Source organism: Sphaeramia orbicularis, chromosome 8 (assembly GCF_902148855.1).
Source record: "Sphaeramia orbicularis chromosome 8, fSphaOr1.1, whole genome shotgun sequence".
NCBI lineage: Eukaryota > Metazoa > Chordata > Actinopteri > Kurtiformes > Apogonidae > Sphaeramia > Sphaeramia orbicularis.
In genome coordinates, this window is record NC_043964.1 from 2,218,858 (window position 1) to 2,238,000 (window position 19,143).

The 19,143-nt window shown below is 39.2% G+C and overlaps 2 protein-coding genes across 2 annotated transcripts; both read left to right on the forward strand.

Moving 5' to 3' along the window:
* Nucleotides 1-830: 830 nt before the first annotated feature.
* Nucleotides 831-11,862, forward strand: LOC115424098 (uncharacterized). Its single transcript, XM_030141201.1, has 2 exons — nucleotides 831-835; nucleotides 10,169-11,862. The coding sequence occupies exon 2, from the start codon at nucleotides 10,171-10,173 to the stop codon at nucleotides 11,860-11,862; it is 1,692 nt and encodes a 563-aa protein (XP_029997061.1). The 5' UTR covers nucleotides 831-835; nucleotides 10,169-10,170.
* A 3,006-nt stretch (nucleotides 11,863-14,868) lies between these two features.
* On the forward strand, nucleotides 14,869-16,572 carry LOC115424099 (uncharacterized). Its single transcript, XM_030141202.1, has one exon. It carries the CDS (start codon nucleotides 14,869-14,871, stop codon nucleotides 16,570-16,572), a length of 1,704 nt encoding a protein of 567 aa, XP_029997062.1.
* The last annotated feature ends 2,571 nt before the right edge of the window (nucleotides 16,573-19,143 follow it).

Here is a 19,143-nt window from a genome sequence, read left to right on the forward strand (position 1 = left end):
CATTTCGTTAGTTTTCGTTTACGATAATAACCTTGATTAAAACAAACAGATTGTTACTGAGAAATGCAGACAAACATGAAACATGATCTGTAAAAGCTGACATGAGGATGTGGTGCAAAAATACTTACATTTACAGGAAGATGGAAATGAATAAATGTATTAAAATCTTCATCGACCATAAAACTCATAAATATAAAGAACAAACTGGTGACAGTGGACTGAATGTGGGATTTAAAGTGAAAAAGCCTCATATAGTGCATATAAAATGTGCAGATGAAAGAATAATAGAGCAGCTGGTTTATGTCGTTTGGTTATTTTAGCAGCAGTTTCCTGCTTGTTTTCAGTTGTTGCCCCACAAATGAACTCTTGTGAATAAATCGATTCACTCCCTGTTCGAGAGGAGGTGTGGAGCCGTGGATGAAGGAGGTTAAACAGTGACCAAACAAATCCAATAGAAAACAACAAAAGAGTGTTCGGCACGGCACATATTTACACCTTTAACCCTCCGGTATCCCATCCACCAAGGCCCTTACTAAGCACCAAGTGTGTCTTTTTGGCACACTTGTGGAATAATGTCAAAAAATGTTCATACAGTTTGTTTTTAATTCTTTTACGCTTTTTTCTATTTCATCAACTTGAGCCGTAAATAAAAATACCAAATACTCAGTAATTGTCACATTTTTTAACCCTTTAAATGACGTGTTTGTAATGGAAACAAACCAGTTTTTGATGCAAAAAACACAAAGAAATATTTTTTTCAATATCCTACATAAAAAGTGGATCACATATTAGATTTTTTCATCCTGGCATATGTCAATGATTAACTCCAACACTGGTTAATTTGCATTATTATTTTTGGCGCTAGGTCAAATGTTCAAAAATACTAGCATCTGTCACCAAGTGTGCGTAAAATGCACACCTATAAATCCAACTATTAAATATTATATATTGATTTATTTTTCTGCTCTAATTTGATTTTATTTTGGTAAATCCAGGTCAGCCCTAATCATACAGATCAAATAATCATTCATTTTAGATTTTTTTAACCCTTTAAACAATCTCTTTTCATCATGATGTCACTACATTTTTTGATGCAAAAAACACAAAATATGTTTTTTTGTTTTTTTCAAAATACTACATAAAAATTGGATTACATATTATTTGATTTTTGCAGCCTGGCATATGTCAATGATTAACAGCAACATTAACAACGTTAATAAATTACTTTAGCCCCTCCCCTGAAATTAAGTATCTGATTTTTTTTTTTGCACTGAAATTAAGTATCAGAATTTTTTCTTGCACTGAAATTAAGTATCTGAATTTTTTTTTTGCACTGAAATTAAGTATCTGAATTTTTTTTTGCACTGAAATTAAGTATCTGAATTTTTTTGCACTAAAATTAAGTGTCTGAATTTTTTTTGCACTGAAATTACGTATCTGAATTTTTTTTTGCACTGAAATTAAGTATCTGAATTTTTTTTTGCACTGAAATTAAGTATCTGAATTTTTTTTTGCACTAAAATTAAGCATCCAAATTTTTTTTGCACTGAAATTAAGTATCTGAATTTTTTTTGCACTGAAATTAAGTATCTGAATTTTTTTTTGCACTGAAATTAAGCATCCGAATTTTTTTTGCACTGAAATTAAGTATCTGAAATTGTTTTTGCACTGAAATTAAGTATCTGAATTTTTGTATCTTAATTTTTTTTTTTTTGCACTAAAATTAAGTATCTGGATTTTTTTTAATCTAAATTTATGAACATAGTTGAATTCGGAGACAAAAAATTCAGATACTTAATTTCAGTGCAAAAAAATTCAGTGCTAGAAATTCAGTGGCTTTTATAATTCAAAATCTGATGAGACAGATTTACTTCCATAGTTATCTTGCAAACAGACAAACAAACTACAAAAGCACTTGTAGAGCGCAGACCTCCACCAAAGCAGATCACCCCCCACCCCCAAACACCACCGAAATTTGACAACATATTTATTTATTAACAATTTTTTATATATATATATATATATATATATATATATATATATATATATATATATATATATATATATATATACACACACACTTGTAAATATAAACACATGCAGACCTGTACCTCACAAACAAAGGTGCCTGCAACGTTACAAGTGTTACAAGTAAACACACACATACACACACAGAAAAAAAAATACAAATAAACAATACACACACACATCACAAACTTCTCAGTCATAAACATTTGTACATAATTTCATGCCCTGTTACAGTTCTGGGTATTTGAACTCATGAACCCTGTTGTAAGGTTTACACAACTGAATATTTATTCCTCCTCACTGTCATTTGCTAAATCAACATTTTTAACAAATATCTTCAAAGGTTCCCATATGTTTCAAACATATCCTGCCTACCTGTTCACTGCTGCCTTTGACTACAAGGCTTTTGACTTTATAAATTTTATATTCTCTTTGAAACTCTGCACTGCAACTTTTACTTTAATGTGTTTTTTTATTTTTTATTTTTTATTTTATGTTGTTTTCTTACTTGCTGTTTTTAATCACCTTTTACATGTTTCTTTTATAATGTTTTAAATGTGTTTCTTTTTGTTTCTTTTATTTCAATGTCCTGTGTGAAGCACCTTGAATTGCCTTGTTGCTGAAATGTGCTATACAAATAAACTTGCCTTACCTTTTTGGATGTACGTCAGTCTGTCCAGAGGAAAACTTGTCAACATTTGCTTCACCCAGTACACAATACTTGGCCTGCTGGTCTTTTTCCAAAACACTGCAGTGGATCTTTTGGCATGTAAAAGACATGTAAAACACCACTGAAATTTAAGCATTTGTTCCTTGTGCCACGTTGAGCCGCATTATGACATAAATTCCCATTATGTAATAAAAGTTCAAAATGGAATAAGAATGTCACATCTTGTAATAAAGCTGCATTATGTAATAAACTGACGCATTTTGTAATAAACTACATTAATGCATTATGTAGTAAGTTATCACAATTTGAGACATTTATTACAAAATGCACTTGACACATTTTTATTTTTTTTAAAAATGTAATAATATGGTTCATTATGTAATAACAATCCAAATTAACATAATTTCAGAGCAGTTTAGAAGAAATTAGTCACAGGAGCTCCAGGTAATGGAATCAGAACTTTAACCACAGTTTACAGATGAATTTAACACATTGTTATTCTATTGTCGTGTCAGTTGTGTCTGATACAGTATCTTATGATCTCAGAAAAATGTTCCTTTACACCCTCAGACTGAACAGCAAACATTTATCATGTGTTTTATGCATTCATGTCACAGATCAGCTCCAGTCCATACATGAACGCTCTTCCCCGTCTCTCTGCGCCTTCCTGCTTCTCTTCTTTCACTCGGCTGGAAAATACAAATGTGTCAAGTGCATTTTGTAATAAATGTCTCAAATTGTAATAACTTACTACATAATGCATTGAGGTATTTTATTACAAAATGTGTCAGTTTATTACATAATGCGGCTTTGTTACAAGATGACGTGACATTCTTATTACAGTTTGAACTTTTATTACATAATGGGAATTTATGACATAATGCAGCTCAACACGCCAGTATCAACATTTCCTGAAAATTTCATCCAAATCTGTCCATAAGTTTTTGAGTTATCTTGCACAGACAGACAAACCCCATTGAAAACATAGTTCCGTGGACCCGACCCTGTGGACCGGACCAACAGTCAGACTTAGGCCCAGGAATCCTACCACTGCCTTCAGACGCTGGTGCCTGAACTGGACTCTGGCCCAGGTCTGTGCACACGACGACACAAAGAATGAGAGAAAAACAAACAACAAAGGGTCATCTACAACCTGACATGTTAATGCAAATACACGACTAGTATTAAACCATGCATTAAAACCGTACAAATCCAACTAGTGCTGAAACTAAACTGTGCAAATCCAACTGCTGCTCTGCTTTGGTTGAGTTCAGCCACGTGGAAAGAAAACCTCGGTCTTTGCCAAATCCTGCGTCGTGTTTCCAGCTCACAGTCAACAACAGCTCTGAGAAAGTGTAGTAATAAGAGCAGAAACTTACACAGACGCTGGGACAGACGCTTCATCACTCCTGTCTCCAGTTTCATGTCAAACAGCCTTTGGTTCACAGTGAAAGTGGACGTCACAGCAGTGGTTCTAAACCTTTTTACTCCTGACTCCATTTTAACATCACACATTTCTGGCGACCCCAGACGTTCAAAACACAGACTGTTTTTTGGTAAAATTAAATTGTTTTTGATCATGTAATAGTTTTCTATACTATGTTGCAAATAAACTTTAACTTTAGAGGACATTTAGTCTATAGAATGTATACTATTGTGGACGGAGGCAGAAAAGCCAGGTGTAGATTACTGCACAAAGCAGTGGCAGCTGTTCGTCTTTCAGACAGGGGAAGCTCACTGTCGGCTTATATTTAAAAAAAAGTCCAGTTATTTAAACATACATTCGTCCTCTGTTCCTTTTTCAGAAAATGCTCAGTGACTTTATCGTACCAACTAAACAAGAAGACGCTGAAATTCTGTTAAATGGAACCCAGTGAGTCCAGTGGTTGTGTTTTCTTTCAGGTCAGTAAATGAACAGTTCATTTGGTTTGTGTGATTTCGCAGCAGAATGTGACGGTATTAAACTGAACTGTGTCAGTGAAGGAGCAGATCTGAAAACAGCTGTCAATCAAACGGGATTCAGCCTTTGGACCCATCCTCCAATCAGCACGTGGAAGCTCAGCATCCGGCCCGGCCGAGCTCCGCCCACAGCTCCGTTCACCCCCAGAGACACCCAGTGTCTGAGGGCGGGACAACACGGTGTCATTTATCCAATGATCGTCCAGTTTAGAGTCAGTTTCCAGCAGTTCCACTCAGTCCCACTGAAGTGCATGGACGCTGAGCGTCTACGGACAAATGCACTGAGCAGAGATGGAGGAGAAAACACAGACACGGGAATGGAGGAGAAGTGAACAACATCCAGTCCACTGATCTGGGATCAGACTGATTCTGAACCAACTGGTCTGAGAGATGAACGTGTTCCAACACATTTGGAGTCAATGAAATGAAAACAACTGAACAGATTTGAACATTTAATGGGAGTCATTTTAGGAGAAGCTGAGCTTCCACTGCAGTCTGACACAAAACACCTGTGACACAAAGGGAGAATGTGATTTTCCTTGGTCAGGATCTGTCCAGTCAGTCCAGCTGTGATTTACAAGGAGGACAATTAATACTGAACAAACAAGAACTGAAACTATGAATTATGAAAGAGCTGCAGCATCTGAAACTGACCACAGTGAACATTTGACACACAAACAGAACCACAGAGCTGCAGTTTCACACTCAGTTTGTCTGTCATATATTGTGATTGTCTCTCTCAACTCACCATATATTTATTATTATTATTATTATTTTTTTATCAATTACCAGAAATTCCAGGCGACCTCATGTGGGATCCCGACCCCAAGGTTGAAAAACACTGTCCTAGTGGTTTCCCATTATAAAAAGTGGGTCCCTAGAAAAGACATGTGGGAAACTGGTGTAATGTGCTGTGTCTGAAGTTAAAACTTGTCTCAAACATTTTTTTCAGACACTACAGGAAGATCTATTCACCAAAACAACCAGATGATCAGATATGTAAATGGAAACTGCAAATCCAAACAGACTGCAGCTGCCAGATAAATAGAGTTACAAAGAAAACTGGAAACAATTAGGCCAGTGTTTTTCAACCGTGGGGTCGTGACCCCACATGGGGTTACCTGAAATTTCTAGTAATTGATAAAAAAAACCAACAAAAAAAAAACCTAAATAAAACTTACTAATAAAACATATGTTGACAGAGACAATCCCAATCCATAACAGACAAACTGAGTGTGAAACTACAGCACTGTGGTTCTGTTTCTGTGTCAAATGTTCATTGTGGTCAGTTTCAGATGCTGCAGTTCTTTCATAATTCATAGTTTCAGTTCTTGTTTGCCTCTGTCCACAATAATATACATTATACAGACTAAATGTCCTCTAAAATCAACATTTATTTGCAAAATAGTACAGCAAACTATTACATGAACAAAAAACAAATTAATTTTAGCAAAAAAAAAAAAAAGTCTCTGTTTTGAATGTCTGGGGTCGCCAGAAATTGGTGATATTAAAATGGGGTCATGGGCCAAAAAAGGTTGAAAAACACTGCACTAGAGCACAGGTGCCAAACATGCGGCCTGGGGGCCAAACCCGGCCCTCCAAAGGGTCCAATCTGGCCCGTGGGATGAATTTGTGAAATGCAAAAATTACACTGAAGATATGAACAATCTGTGGTGTCAAAATCATTTTAATTCAGGTTCCACATACAGACCAAGCAGATTTTAACTGGGTCAGAACCAGTAAAATATTATCAGAATAAGCTCAAATTTTGACTCTGAATGAGAAGTACTTCAGGTACAAGTGGGCAGTGGTGGTGTACGAGCAGAGGTATGAGGTCTACTACAAACTGGTCCATATGTGGCGTGTACCTGTGGGGGACCTGGTGGTGGCGGTGGGACACACCCACAAGGAAACACTCCCATATGATTTCCAACTTCCGAGGGCCCTGCAGAGGTGCTTTACCCAGTGTTCAGACCTTAAACAGAAGTCCCTGGACTGTTCCGTCTTGGTGTCCACTGGAAAGTACGTAGACGTGCCCTGGGCTTCATACCCTGTGAAAGAAGTGGAATTCAGAAACTACTCAGATTATGCCACAGTTTTGCATTATTACTATCATTATGCTCCAGTGATGGCGCCACGGCCTCTTACCGACATGGTGGAGTGCACCCTCGATGGTTATACGTACACGGTGAACTTCTACCGGTCCATACGACTGCCGGTTTGTTCCTCACCTGACACCTGTCTGAACGGAGGCGTGTGCAGGCGGCTGATGGAGTCCAATGAACACCTATGTGACTGTCCTGACGGTTACTATGGAAACAGATGTCAAAGCAACACCAGCATCTACCAGAACATTGACATCAGTTCCCTGGTGCCGGACGTAACCACCCTCAACACCAAACTGGACCAGGTCCTTGACACCCGTCTGAAGCAGATAGAGGACAAGCTGGACCGGACAGAGAAAAAGCTGGACCAGGTCTTGAGGACACGTCCGGCCCACTAACCAAGACCTGAACACACATCAACAACATCCACTGTCACTGTCGGAGGTTCCAGGTCCTGACCCACTTTCTAACCTCTTTAACTTCTTTCTAACTGCTGTAATGGTCTGTTTTTTACAGACGTTTGTTTCCAGTAAAGGCAGTGAATCCAAACACATGAATTAATGTCATTGAACTCAGTTGAACAGAGTAAATACAAATGGTTTAATTATTACATACAGTCCTGTTTATATGAACTGTAGACTGTGTCTGTGACATTTTAAAAACTGAACTGTATTAAACTGAAGTGAATTAAACTGAAGTGAATTAAACTGAACTGAATTCATCAGATGTTTCAAAGCTTTAGATTCATTTAATTTTTCTGGATCAGACAGAACATCAAGATTTAATAAACACCTGCATGACCTTTGACCTGAAGGAACCAGGTTCATCCATCCATCCATCCCTCTCTCTCTCTCTCTCTCTCTCTCTCTCCTTTCCTCTCTCTCTCTCTCCCCCTTCCTCCCTCCTTTCCTGGATGCTGATTGGTCAGTCTAGCTCCTTCCTTTCAGTCTGTGTATAAATACAGACCACATGTTTATTCTGACAAACACAGACGGACACAGAGCTCACAGGTAAAAGAAGAACTAATACACACACACACAATAGAAGACACACAGATGAAGAACAGGAGGAGGAGGAGTGTTAGTATTATTATCATTATTATTATTAGTGGTAGTAGTAGTAGTAGAGGAAGAAGAGGAGGAGGAGGAGTGTTCGTAGTGCTAGTAGTAGTAGTAGTGGTACTAGTAGCAGGGTTTGTAGTATTAGTAATAGTGTTAGTAGTGTAGTAGTAGTAGTATTAGTAATAGTAGTATTTTTATTAGTAGTAATATTATTATTAGTAGTAGTAGTAGCAATGTTATTATTATTAGTAGTATCAGTGGTAGTATTTTTCTTATTATTAGTAGTAGTATAAGTAGTAGTATTGGTATTAGTTGTAGTATTGTTATTATTAGTAGAAGTAATAGTTGTAGTAGTATTGTTATTAGTCGTAGTAGTAGTAGTGTTGTTATTATTCTTCTATTACATTTCTTTTAGTGGATCCTGTCACCATGACAACCAGTCCGTTCCGTTCATGCAGGAACACTGATGTGACTGAACTGTTGACCCTTCAGACTTGGGTCCACTTCTGTCTTAAATGTTGACCCTTCAGACTTGGGTCCACTTCTGTCTTAAATGTTGACCCTTCAGACTTGGGTCCACTTCTGTCTTAAATGTTGACCCTTCAGACTTCAGTCCACTTCTGTCTTAGTTTTTCTCAACTGCTAAAACACTTTTCACAAAATTTTCCTCAATTTTTCCAAAACTCTAATCACAGCACACTTTTCTAAAGCTACGTAAACAAAACTACACCTTCTCTCTTCAAAATTCACACTTTCACTCCAAAACAGCTGCTCAAAACCTGCAAAAATTTAAACACTTTACACATCATTACACACTACAAAAAAAAAAAACAACAACTGAAAACACAGTGTTCAGTGTGTGAGAATGTTTTTTTTTTCCACAACTGCAAAAGCATATTTTTAGAAACCTTACAGCATCTGTTCTCAGAATATATGACTGTAAAGTACTGGGCCTTCATAGATGTGTGTTTCATATGAACAGTGTGTAAATCTACAGAAAATACAGTCTGTACACGACTGGACTGGATCACAACCCTATGCAAACACTACAGAGGATCCAGTACACACAGCAGTACTCACTGAAAACAATGTTCAGGGTGGGATATTTTTGATTTACAGTATTTATCCCACACACACATATATTATGCGCCATCACGTCGTTAGGCCACAGGACCTCATCTACATCATATCCACAATGAGGGTTTCTTGTGCTGGTGTAAATATGGACACTCTCCCACCTCCATGTGGCATTCTTTCAACTCCAGAGAAACAAACATGCATTCCAGTACTGACTTGTACGTACTCGACTGTAAAAAACATGCATGTACATCAGTAGAAGTATCAGTGGACATGCTCTGCAATATAGCAACTGAGATGAAACCAACTGTACTGTAAAAATGTATGTAGTGACCAACACAGCAGGACAGTCCAATACCTGTTGTGTTCTCTGAACGCACAGATAATGGAGAACACTGACAACCGACTGAGGTTTGGACCAACTCTGAGTCCTGCTTCAGTCATCGTCATGGACAACGACACCATCAATGACTGTTGAGCACATCTCATCTGTAATGGTGGGGCCAGTTGGTCTAGCTCTCCCTCCTGCTCCTGCTCCTCTCACTGAAACTCCTCTTCCTCTTCCTCTGTTCATTGTGTTTGTTTGATCCTTCAGTAAACTCTTTACTCTAAACTGGCTTTTATCGGTGGAATCACATCATTTGCAGCAAGTGTCTTCAATTTTGAGTCGTTGTGTTTAATGAATGAAGTCAGGTGTGTTCATTGGGTTCAAATTTTGCTGACTGTGGCGAGTATTTTGTATCACATGAGCTTTAATTTGAGAATTTGAGCAGTTTTTTTTTGCAACTTGGGTTTTAGCAAGACAAAATGTGTTTAGATTTATGAAAAAAAGGAGGATGTGTTTTGTGAATTGTGTCTTCATGTGAAATGTGTTTATGGTTTTGACAAAAGGGGGCTACTTTTATTAAATGTGTTTAGAGGACTGGTCATTTGGTTTAGAGAATTGGCTTTTGTGTTTTAGCATTTGGGAAAAACTGTAAATGTTGACCCTTCAGACTTGGGTCCACTTCTGTCTTAAATGTTGACCCTTCAGACTCGGGTCCACTTCTGTCTTAAATGTTGACCCTTCAGACTTGGGTCCACTTCTGTCTTAAATGTTGACCCTTCAGACTTGGGTCCACTTCTGTCTTAAACGTTGACCCTTCAGACTTGGGTCCACTTCTGTCTTAAATGTTGACCCTTCAGACTCGGGTCCACTTCTGTCTTAAATGTTGACCCTTCAGACTCGGGTCCACCTCTGTCTTAAATGTTGTTTCTCTGTGTTTCAGTCATGGCGTTTCCTCGGACGTCCTCCATCGTGCTGTGGTTCTCACTCATCCTCTTTGTTTATTGGACGACCTCGGCTGCTGAGTCACATGACCCTTCACCTGCTGACCTCTCAGCCCTTCGCAGGCTCAAAAGAGAGCTGGATTCAACCACCAAAGAACGGGTCCAGAGTGGGTTCCAGGTGGGCGTCGACTTCCTGACCACGGTCACAGACGTGACGAACCGAATCCAACCTAAGAAGCTGGAGTCGGTGTTCAAGGGCCTGGCCGACTTCGCCAGTTTGGCGCCTGGTATTGGAAGTCTGGTCATCTCAATTATCAATGTGATTTTGGCCTTCATCCCTCAGCACAATGAGCTGAGGAACGGCTTCAGCGAGGTCAACCGGAGGCTGGACTTGCTAGCCTTCCAGATATCCGACCTGGCCACAGACGTGGAGTGGTTCAACTTCGCCAGCGTCTACTCTCGAGATGAGACTCGTATCCTGAACGCCTGGAGGAAGTTAGATGAGTTTCAGCAGAACCTCAGGCTGGTGACGAGTGAAGAGGAGAAGCTGAGGCTGGCCGAGATCTTCGCCAACTTCTATGAGAACTCAGGGACTGAGGGCAGCGTGGCCAACATCTACCATTACCTGACAGTCACCGGCACGTCTCTGAGCAAGAACATCAACAGCCTGTTGAAGGACAAGTTCAAGTGCAGAATCAGTGAGATAGGCCGCTTTAACCTGTACCTGAGCAGTCTGCTGTGGAAGGGCATGGTCCTCAACCAGCTCTACTGGAAACTCATCGGATTCAGCTCATCACATAAACAGGACGAACATAACCGCATGTTCAAGAACGTCTTCAAAGCTCAGAACGATGCTTTGCAGTTCTGTCTGGACAACTTTGAGCAGTACTTGGTTACAGACGTGGAGGTGGTCAGCACCAGATTTACCAAAGACCAAAAGGAGGACATGGCTTTCAAGGTCCAAGAGACTCTGAATGAGAAGTACTTCTGGTACAAGTGGATAGTGGTGGTGTACGAGCAGAGGTATGAGGACTACTACAAACTGATCGATATGTGGCGTGTACCTGTGGGGGACCTGGTGGTGGCGGTGGGATACGCCTACAAGGATTTCCGCAGATATAATTTCCTACCTCCGAGGGCCCCGCAGAGATGCTTTACCCAGTGTTCAGACCTTAAACAGAACTCTCTGGACTGTTCCGTCTTGGTGTCAACTAGTAAGCGCGTAGACTGGGGTTCATACTTTGTGAAGGAAGAAGTATTCAGAAACTACTCAGATTATGGCAAAGTTTTGCATTATTACTATCATTATGCTCCAGTGATGGCGCCACGGCCTCTTACCGACATGGTGGAGTGCACCCTCGATGGTTATACGTACACGGTGAACTTCTACCGGTCCATACGGCTGCCGGTTTGTTCCTCACCTGACACCTGTCTGAACGGAGGCGTGTGCAGGCGGCTGATGGAGTCCAATGAACACCTATGTGACTGTCCTGACGGTTACTATGGAAACAGATGTCAAAGCAGAACCAGCATCTACCAGAACATTGACATCAGTTCCCTGGTGCCGGACGTAACCACCCTCAACACCAAACTGGACCAGGTCCTTGACACCCGTCTGAAGCAGATAGAGGACAAGCTGGACCGGACAGAGAAAAAGCTGGACCAGGTCTTGAGGACACGTCCGGCCCACTAACCAAGACCTGAACACACATCAACAACATCCACTGTCACTGTCGGAGGTTCCAGGTCCTGACCCACTTTCTAACCTCTTTAACTTCTTTCTAACTGCTGTAATGGTCTGTTTTTTACAGACGTTTGTTTCCAGTAAAGGCAGTGAATCCAAACACATAATTAATGTCATTGAACTCAGTTGAACAGAGTAAATACAAATGGTTTAATTATTACATACAGTCCTGTTTATATGAACTGTAGACTGTGTCTGTGACATTTTAAAAACTGAACTGTATTAAACTGAAGTGAATTAAACTGAAGTGAATTAAACTGAACTGAATTCATCAGATGTTTCAAAGCTTTAGATTCATTTAATTTTTCTGGATCAGACAGAACATTAAGATTTAATAAACACCTGCATGACCTTTGACCTGAAGGAACCAGGTTCATCCATCCATCCATCCCTCTCTCTCTCTCTCTCTCTCCCTCTCTCCTTTCCTCTCTCTCTCTCTCCCCCTTCCTCCCTCCTTTCCTGGATGCTGATTGGTCAGTCCAGCTCCTTCCTTTCAGTCTGTGTATAAATACAGACCACATGTTTATTCTGACAAACACAGACGGACACAGAGCTCACAGGTAAAAGAAGAACTAATACACACACACACAATAGAAGACACACAGATGAAGAACAGGAGGAGGAGGAGTGTTAGTATTATTATCATTATTATTATTAGTGGTAGTAGTAGTAGTAGAGGAAGAAGAGGAGGAGGAGGAGTGTTCGTAGTGCTAGTAGTAGTAGTAGTGGTACTAGTAGCAGGGTTTGTAGTATTAGTAATAGTGTTAGTAGTGTAGTAGTAGTAGTATTAGTAATAGTAGTATTTTTATTAGTAGTAATATTGTTATTAGTAGTAGTAGTAGCAATGTTATTATTATTAGTAGTATCAGTGGTAGTATTTTTCTTATTATTAGTAGTAGTATAAGTAGTAGTATTGGTATTAGTTGTAGTATTGTTATTATTAGTTGAAGTAATAGTTGTAGAAGTATTGTTATTAGTCGTAGTAGTAGTAGTGTTGTTATTATTCTTCTATTATATTTCTTTTAGTGGATCCTGTCACCATGACAACCAGTCCGTTCCGTTCATGCAGGAACACTGATGTGACTGAACTGTTGACCCTTCAGACTTGGGTCCACTTCTGTCTTAAATGTTGACCCTTCAGACTTGGGTCCACTTCTGTCTTAAATGTTGACCCTTCAGACTTCGGTCCACTTCTGTCTTAGTTTTTCTCAACTGCTAAAACACTTTTCACAAAATTTTCCTCAATTTTTCCAAAACTCTAATCATAGCACACTTTTCTAAAGCTACATAAACAAAACTACACCTTCTCTCTTCAAAATTCACACTTTCACTCCAAAACAGCTGCTCAAAACCTGCAAAAATTTAAACACTTTACACATCATTACACACTACAAAAAAAAAAACAACAACTGAAAACACAGTGTTCAGTGTGTGAGAATGTTTTTTTTTTCCACAACTGCAAAAGCATATTTTTAGAAACCTTACAGCATCTGTTCTCAGAATATATGACTGTAAAGTACTGGGCCTTCATAGATGTGTGTTTCATATGAACAGTGTGTAAATCTACAGAAAATACAGTCTGTACACGACTGGACTGGATCACAACCCTATGCAAACACTACAGAGGATCCAGTACACACAGCAGTACTCACTGAAAACAATGTTCAGGGTGGGATATTTTTGATTTACAGTATTTATCCCACACACACATATATTATGCGCCATCATGTCGTTAGGCCACAGGACCTCATCTACATCATATCCACAATGAGGGTTTCTTGTGCTGGTGTAAATATGGACACTCTCCCACCGCCATGTGGCATTCTTTCAACTCCAGAGAAACAAACATGCATTCCAGTACTGACTTGTACGTACTCGACTGTAAAAAACATGCATGTACATCAGTAGAAGTATCAGTGGACATGCTCTGCAATATAGCAACTGAGATGAAACCAACTGTACTGTAAAAATGTATGTAGTGACCCACACAGCAGGACAGTCCAATACCTGTTGTGTTCTCTGAACGCACAGATAATGGAGAACACTGACAACCGACTGAGGTTTGGACCAACTCTGAGTCCTGCTTCAGTCATCGTCATGGACAACGACACCATCAATGACTGTTGAGCACATCTCATCTGTAATGGTGGGGCCAGTTGGTCTAGCTCTCCCTCCTGCTCCTGCTCCTCTCACTGAAACTCCTCTTCCTCTTCCTCTGTTCATTGTGTTTGTTTGATCCTTCAGTAAACTCTTTACTCTAAACTGGCTTTTATCGGTGGAATCACATCATTTGCAGCAAGTGTCTTCAATTTTGAGTCGTTGTGTTTAATGAATGAAGTCAGGTGTGTTCATTGGGTTCAAATTTTGCTGACTGTGGCGAGTATTTTGTATCACATGAGCTTTAATTTGAGAATTTGAGCAGTTTTTTTTGCAACTCGGGTTTTAGCAAGACAAAATGTGTTTAGATTTATGAAAAAAGGAGGATGTGTTTTGTGAATTGTGTCTTCGTGTGAAATGTGTTTATGGTTTTGGCAAAAGGGGGCTACTTTTATTAAATGTGTTTAGAGGACTGGTCATTTGGTTTAGAGAATTGGCTTTTGTGTTTTAGCATTTGGGAAAAACTGTAAATGTTGACCCTTCAGACTTGGGTCCACTTCTGTCTTAAATGTTGACCCTTCAGACTCGGGTCCACTTCTGTCTTAAATGTTGACCCTTCAGACTTGGGTCCACTTCTGTCTTAAATGTTGACCCTTCAGACTTGGGTCCACTTCTGTCTTAAATGTTGACCCTTCAGACTTGGGTCCACTTCTGTCTTAAATGTTGACCCTTCAGACTTGGGTCCACTTCTGTCTTAAATGTTGACCCTTCAGACTCGGGTCCACTTCTGTCTTAAACGTTGACCCTTCAGACTCGGGTCCACTTCTGTCTTAAATGTTGTTTCTCTGTGTTTCAGTCATGGCGTTTCCTCGGACGTCCTCCATCGTGCTGTGGTTCTCACTCATCCTCTTTGTTTATTGGACGACCTCGGCTGCTGAGTCACATGACCCTTCACCTGCTGACCTCTCAGCCCTTCGCAGGCTCAAAAGAGAGCTGGATTCAACCACCAAAGAACGGGTCCAGAGTGGGTTCCAGGTGGGCGTCGACTTCCTGACCACGGTCACAGACGTGACGAACCGAATCCAACCTAAGAAGCTGGAGTCGGTGTTCAAGGGCCTGGCCGACTTTGCCAGTTTGGCGCCTGGTATCGGAAGTCTGGTCATCTCAATTATCAATGTGATTTTGGCCTTCATCCCTCAGCACAATGAGCTGAGGAACGGCTTCAGCGAGGTCAACCGGAGGCTGGACTTGCTAGCCTTCCAGATATCCGACCTGGCCACAGACGTGGAGTGGTTCAACTTCGCCAGCGTCTACTCTCGAGATGAGACTCGTATCCTGAACGCCTGGAGGAAGTTAGATGAGTTTCAGCAGAACCTCAGGCTGGTGACGAGTGAAGAGGAGAAGCTGAGGCTGGCCGAGATCTTCGCCAACTTCTATGAGAACTCAGGGACTGAGGGCAGCGTGGCCAACATCTACCATTACCTGACGGTCAGCGGCACGTCTCTGAGCAGGAACATCAACAGCCTGTTGAGGGACAAGTTCAAGTGCAGAATCAGTGAGATAGGCCGCTTTAACCTGTACCTGAGCAGTCTGCTGTGGAAGGGCATGGTCCTCAACCAGCTCTACTGGAAACTCATCGGATTCAGCTCATCACATAAACAGGACGAACATAACCGCATGTTCAAGAACGTCTTCAAAGCTCAGAACGATGCTTTGCAGTTCTGTCTGGACAACTTTGAGCAGTACTTGGTTAAAGACGTGGAGGTGGTCAGCACCAGATTTACCAAAGACCAAAAAGAGGACATGGCTTTCAAGGTCCAAGAGACTCTGAATGAGAAGTACTTCTGGTACAAGTGGATAGTGGTGGTGTACGAGCAGAGGTATGAGGACTACTACAAACTGATTGATATGTGGCGTGTACCTGTGGGGGACCTGGTGGTGGCGGTGGGATACACCTACAAGGAAACACTCCCATATGATTTGCAACCTTGGAGGGCCCCGCAGAGATGCTTTACTAATACTCAGTGTTCAGACCTTAAACAGAAGTCCCTGGACTGTTCCGTCTTGGTGTCCACTGGAAAGTACGTACACGTGCCCGGGGTTCCATACCCTAGGAAGGAAGTGAAATTAAGAAACTACTCAGATTATACCAAAGTTTTGCATTATTACTATCATTATGCTCCAGTGATGGCGCCACGGCCTCTTACCGACATGGTGGAGTGCACCCTCGATGGTTATACGTACACGGTGAACTTCTACCGGTCCATACGGCTGCCGGTTTGTTCCTCACCTGACACCTGTCTGAACGGAGGCGTGTGCAGGCGGCTGATGGAGTCCAATGAACACCTATGTGACTGTCCTGACGGTTACTATGGAAACAGATGTCAAAGCAACACCAGCATCTACCAGAACATTGACATCAGTTCCCTGGTGCCGGACGTAACCACCCTCAACACCAAACTGGACCAGGTCCTTGACACCCGTCTGAAGCAGATAGAGGACAAGCTGGACCGGACAGAGAAAAAGCTGGACCAGGTCTTGAGGACACGTCCGGCCCACTAACCAAGACCTGAACACACATCAACAACATCCACTGTCACTGTCGGAGGTTCCAGGTCCTGACCCACTTTCTAACCTCTTTAACTTCTTTCTAACTGCTGTAATGGTCTGTTTTTTACAGACGTTTGTTTCCAGTAAAGGCAGTGAATCCAAACACATGAATTAATGTCATTGAACTCAGTTGAACAGAGTAAATACAAATGGTTTAATTATTACATACAGTCCTGTTTATATGAACTGTAGACTGTGTCTGTGACATTTTAAAAACTGAACTGTATTAAACTGAAGTGAATTAAACTGAAGTGAATTAAACTGAAGTGAATTAAACTGAACTGTATTAAACTGAACTGAATTAAACTGAACTGTATTAAACTGAACTGAATTAAACTGAACTGTATTAAACTGAACTGAATTAAACTGAACTGTATTAAACTGAACTGAATTAAACTGAACTGTATTAAACTGAACTGAATTAAACTGAACTGTATTAAACTGAACTGAATTAAACTGAACTGTATTAAACTGAACTGTATTAAACTGAACTGTATTAAACTGAACTGAATTAAACTGAACTGTATTAAACTGAAGTGAATTAAACTGAACTGTATTAAACTGAAGTGAATTAAACTGAACTGTATTAAACTGAAGTGAATTAAACTGAACTGTATTAAACTGAACTGAATTAAACTGAACTGTATTAACCTGAAGTGAATTAAACTGAACTGTATTAAACTGAAGTGAATTAAACTGAACTGTATTAAACTGAAGTGAATTAAACTGAAGTGAATTAAACTGAAGTGAATTAAACTGAACTGTATTAAACTGAAGTGAATTAAACTGAACTGTATTAAACTGAACTGAATTAAACTGAAGTGAATTAAACTGAACTGTATTAAACTGAACTGAATTAAACTGAACTGAATTAAACTGAAGTGAATTAAACTGAAGTGAATTAAACTGAACTGTATTAAACTGAAGTGAATTAAACTGAACTGTATTAAACTGAAGTGAATTAAACTGAACTGTATTAAACTGAAGTGAATTAAACTGAACTGTATTAAACTGAAGTGAATTAAACTGAACTGTATTAAACTGAACTGAATTAAACTGAAGTGAATTAAACTGAACTGTATTAAACTGAACTGAATTAAACTGAACTGAATTAAACTGAAGTGAATTAAACTGAAGTGAATTAAACTGAACTGTATTAAACTGAACTGTATTAAACTGAAGTGAATTAAACTGAAGTGAATTAAACTGAAGTGAATTAAACTGAACTGTATTAAACTGAAGTGAATTAAACTGAACTGTATTAAACTGAAGTGAATTAAACTGAACTGTATTAAACTGAAGTGAATTAAACTGAACTGTATTAAACTGAAGTGAATTAAACTGAACTGAATTAAACTGAACTGAATTAAACTGAACTGAATTAAACTGAAGTGAATTAAACTGAACTGAATTAAACTGAAGTGAATTAAAATGAAGTGAATTAAACTGAAGTGAATTAAACTGAACTGTATTAAACTGAACTGAATTAAACTGAACTGTATAAAACTGAACTGAATTAAACTGAACTAAATTAAACTGAACTGTATTAAACTGAACTGTATTAAACTGAACTGAATTAAACTGAAGTGAATTAAACTGAACTGAATTAAACTGAAGTGAATTAAAATGAAGTGAATTAAACTGAACTGTATTAAACTGAACTGAATTAAACTGAACTGTATTAAACTGAAGTGAATTAAACTGAACTGTATTAAACTGAACTGAATTAAACTGAACTGAATTAAACTGAACTGAATTAAACTGAACTGAATTAAACTGAACTGAATTAAACTGAAGTGAATTAAACTGAACTGAATTAAACTGAACTGAATTAAACTGAACTGAATTAAAATGAAGTGAATTAAACTGAACTGTATTAAACTGAACTGTATTAAACTGAAGTGAATTAAACTGAACTGTATTAAACTGAAGTGAATTAAACTGAACTGTATTAAACTGAACTGAATTAAACTGAAGTGAATTAAACTGAACTGTATTAAACTGAACTGAATTAAACTGAACTGTATTAAACTGAAGTGAATTAAACTGAACTGAATTACAGTTTTTCCCAATTCCTAAAACCCAAAAGCCAGTTCTCTAAACCAAATGACCAGTCCTCTAAACACATTTAATAAAAGTAGCCCCCTTTTGCCAAAACCATAAGCACATTTCAAATGAAGACACAATTCACAAAACACATCCTTTTTTCATAAATCTAAACACAGTTTGTCTTGCTAAAACACAAGTTGCAAAAAAACTCTGCTCAAATTCTCAAATTAAAGCTCATGTGATGCAAAATACTCGCCACAGTCAGCAAAATTTGAACCCAATGAACACACCTGACTTCATTCATTAAACACAACTCAGAATTGAAGACACTTGTTGCAAATGATGTGATTCCACCGATAAAAGCCAGTTTAGAGTGAAGAGTTTACTGAAAGTTCAGACAAACACAATGAACAGAGGAAGAGGAAGAAGAAGATGATGCTGCATAATATATGTGTGTGTGTGTGTGTGTGTGGG

Excerpts from the sequence above, each read along its gene's own strand:
- LOC115424098 (XM_030141201.1), top strand. The coding sequence starts at position 10,171 with ATGGCGTTTCCTCGGACGTCCTCCATCGTGCTGTGGTTCTCACTCATC.
- LOC115424099 (XM_030141202.1), top strand. The coding sequence starts at position 14,869 with ATGGCGTTTCCTCGGACGTCCTCCATCGTGCTGTGGTTCTCACTCATC.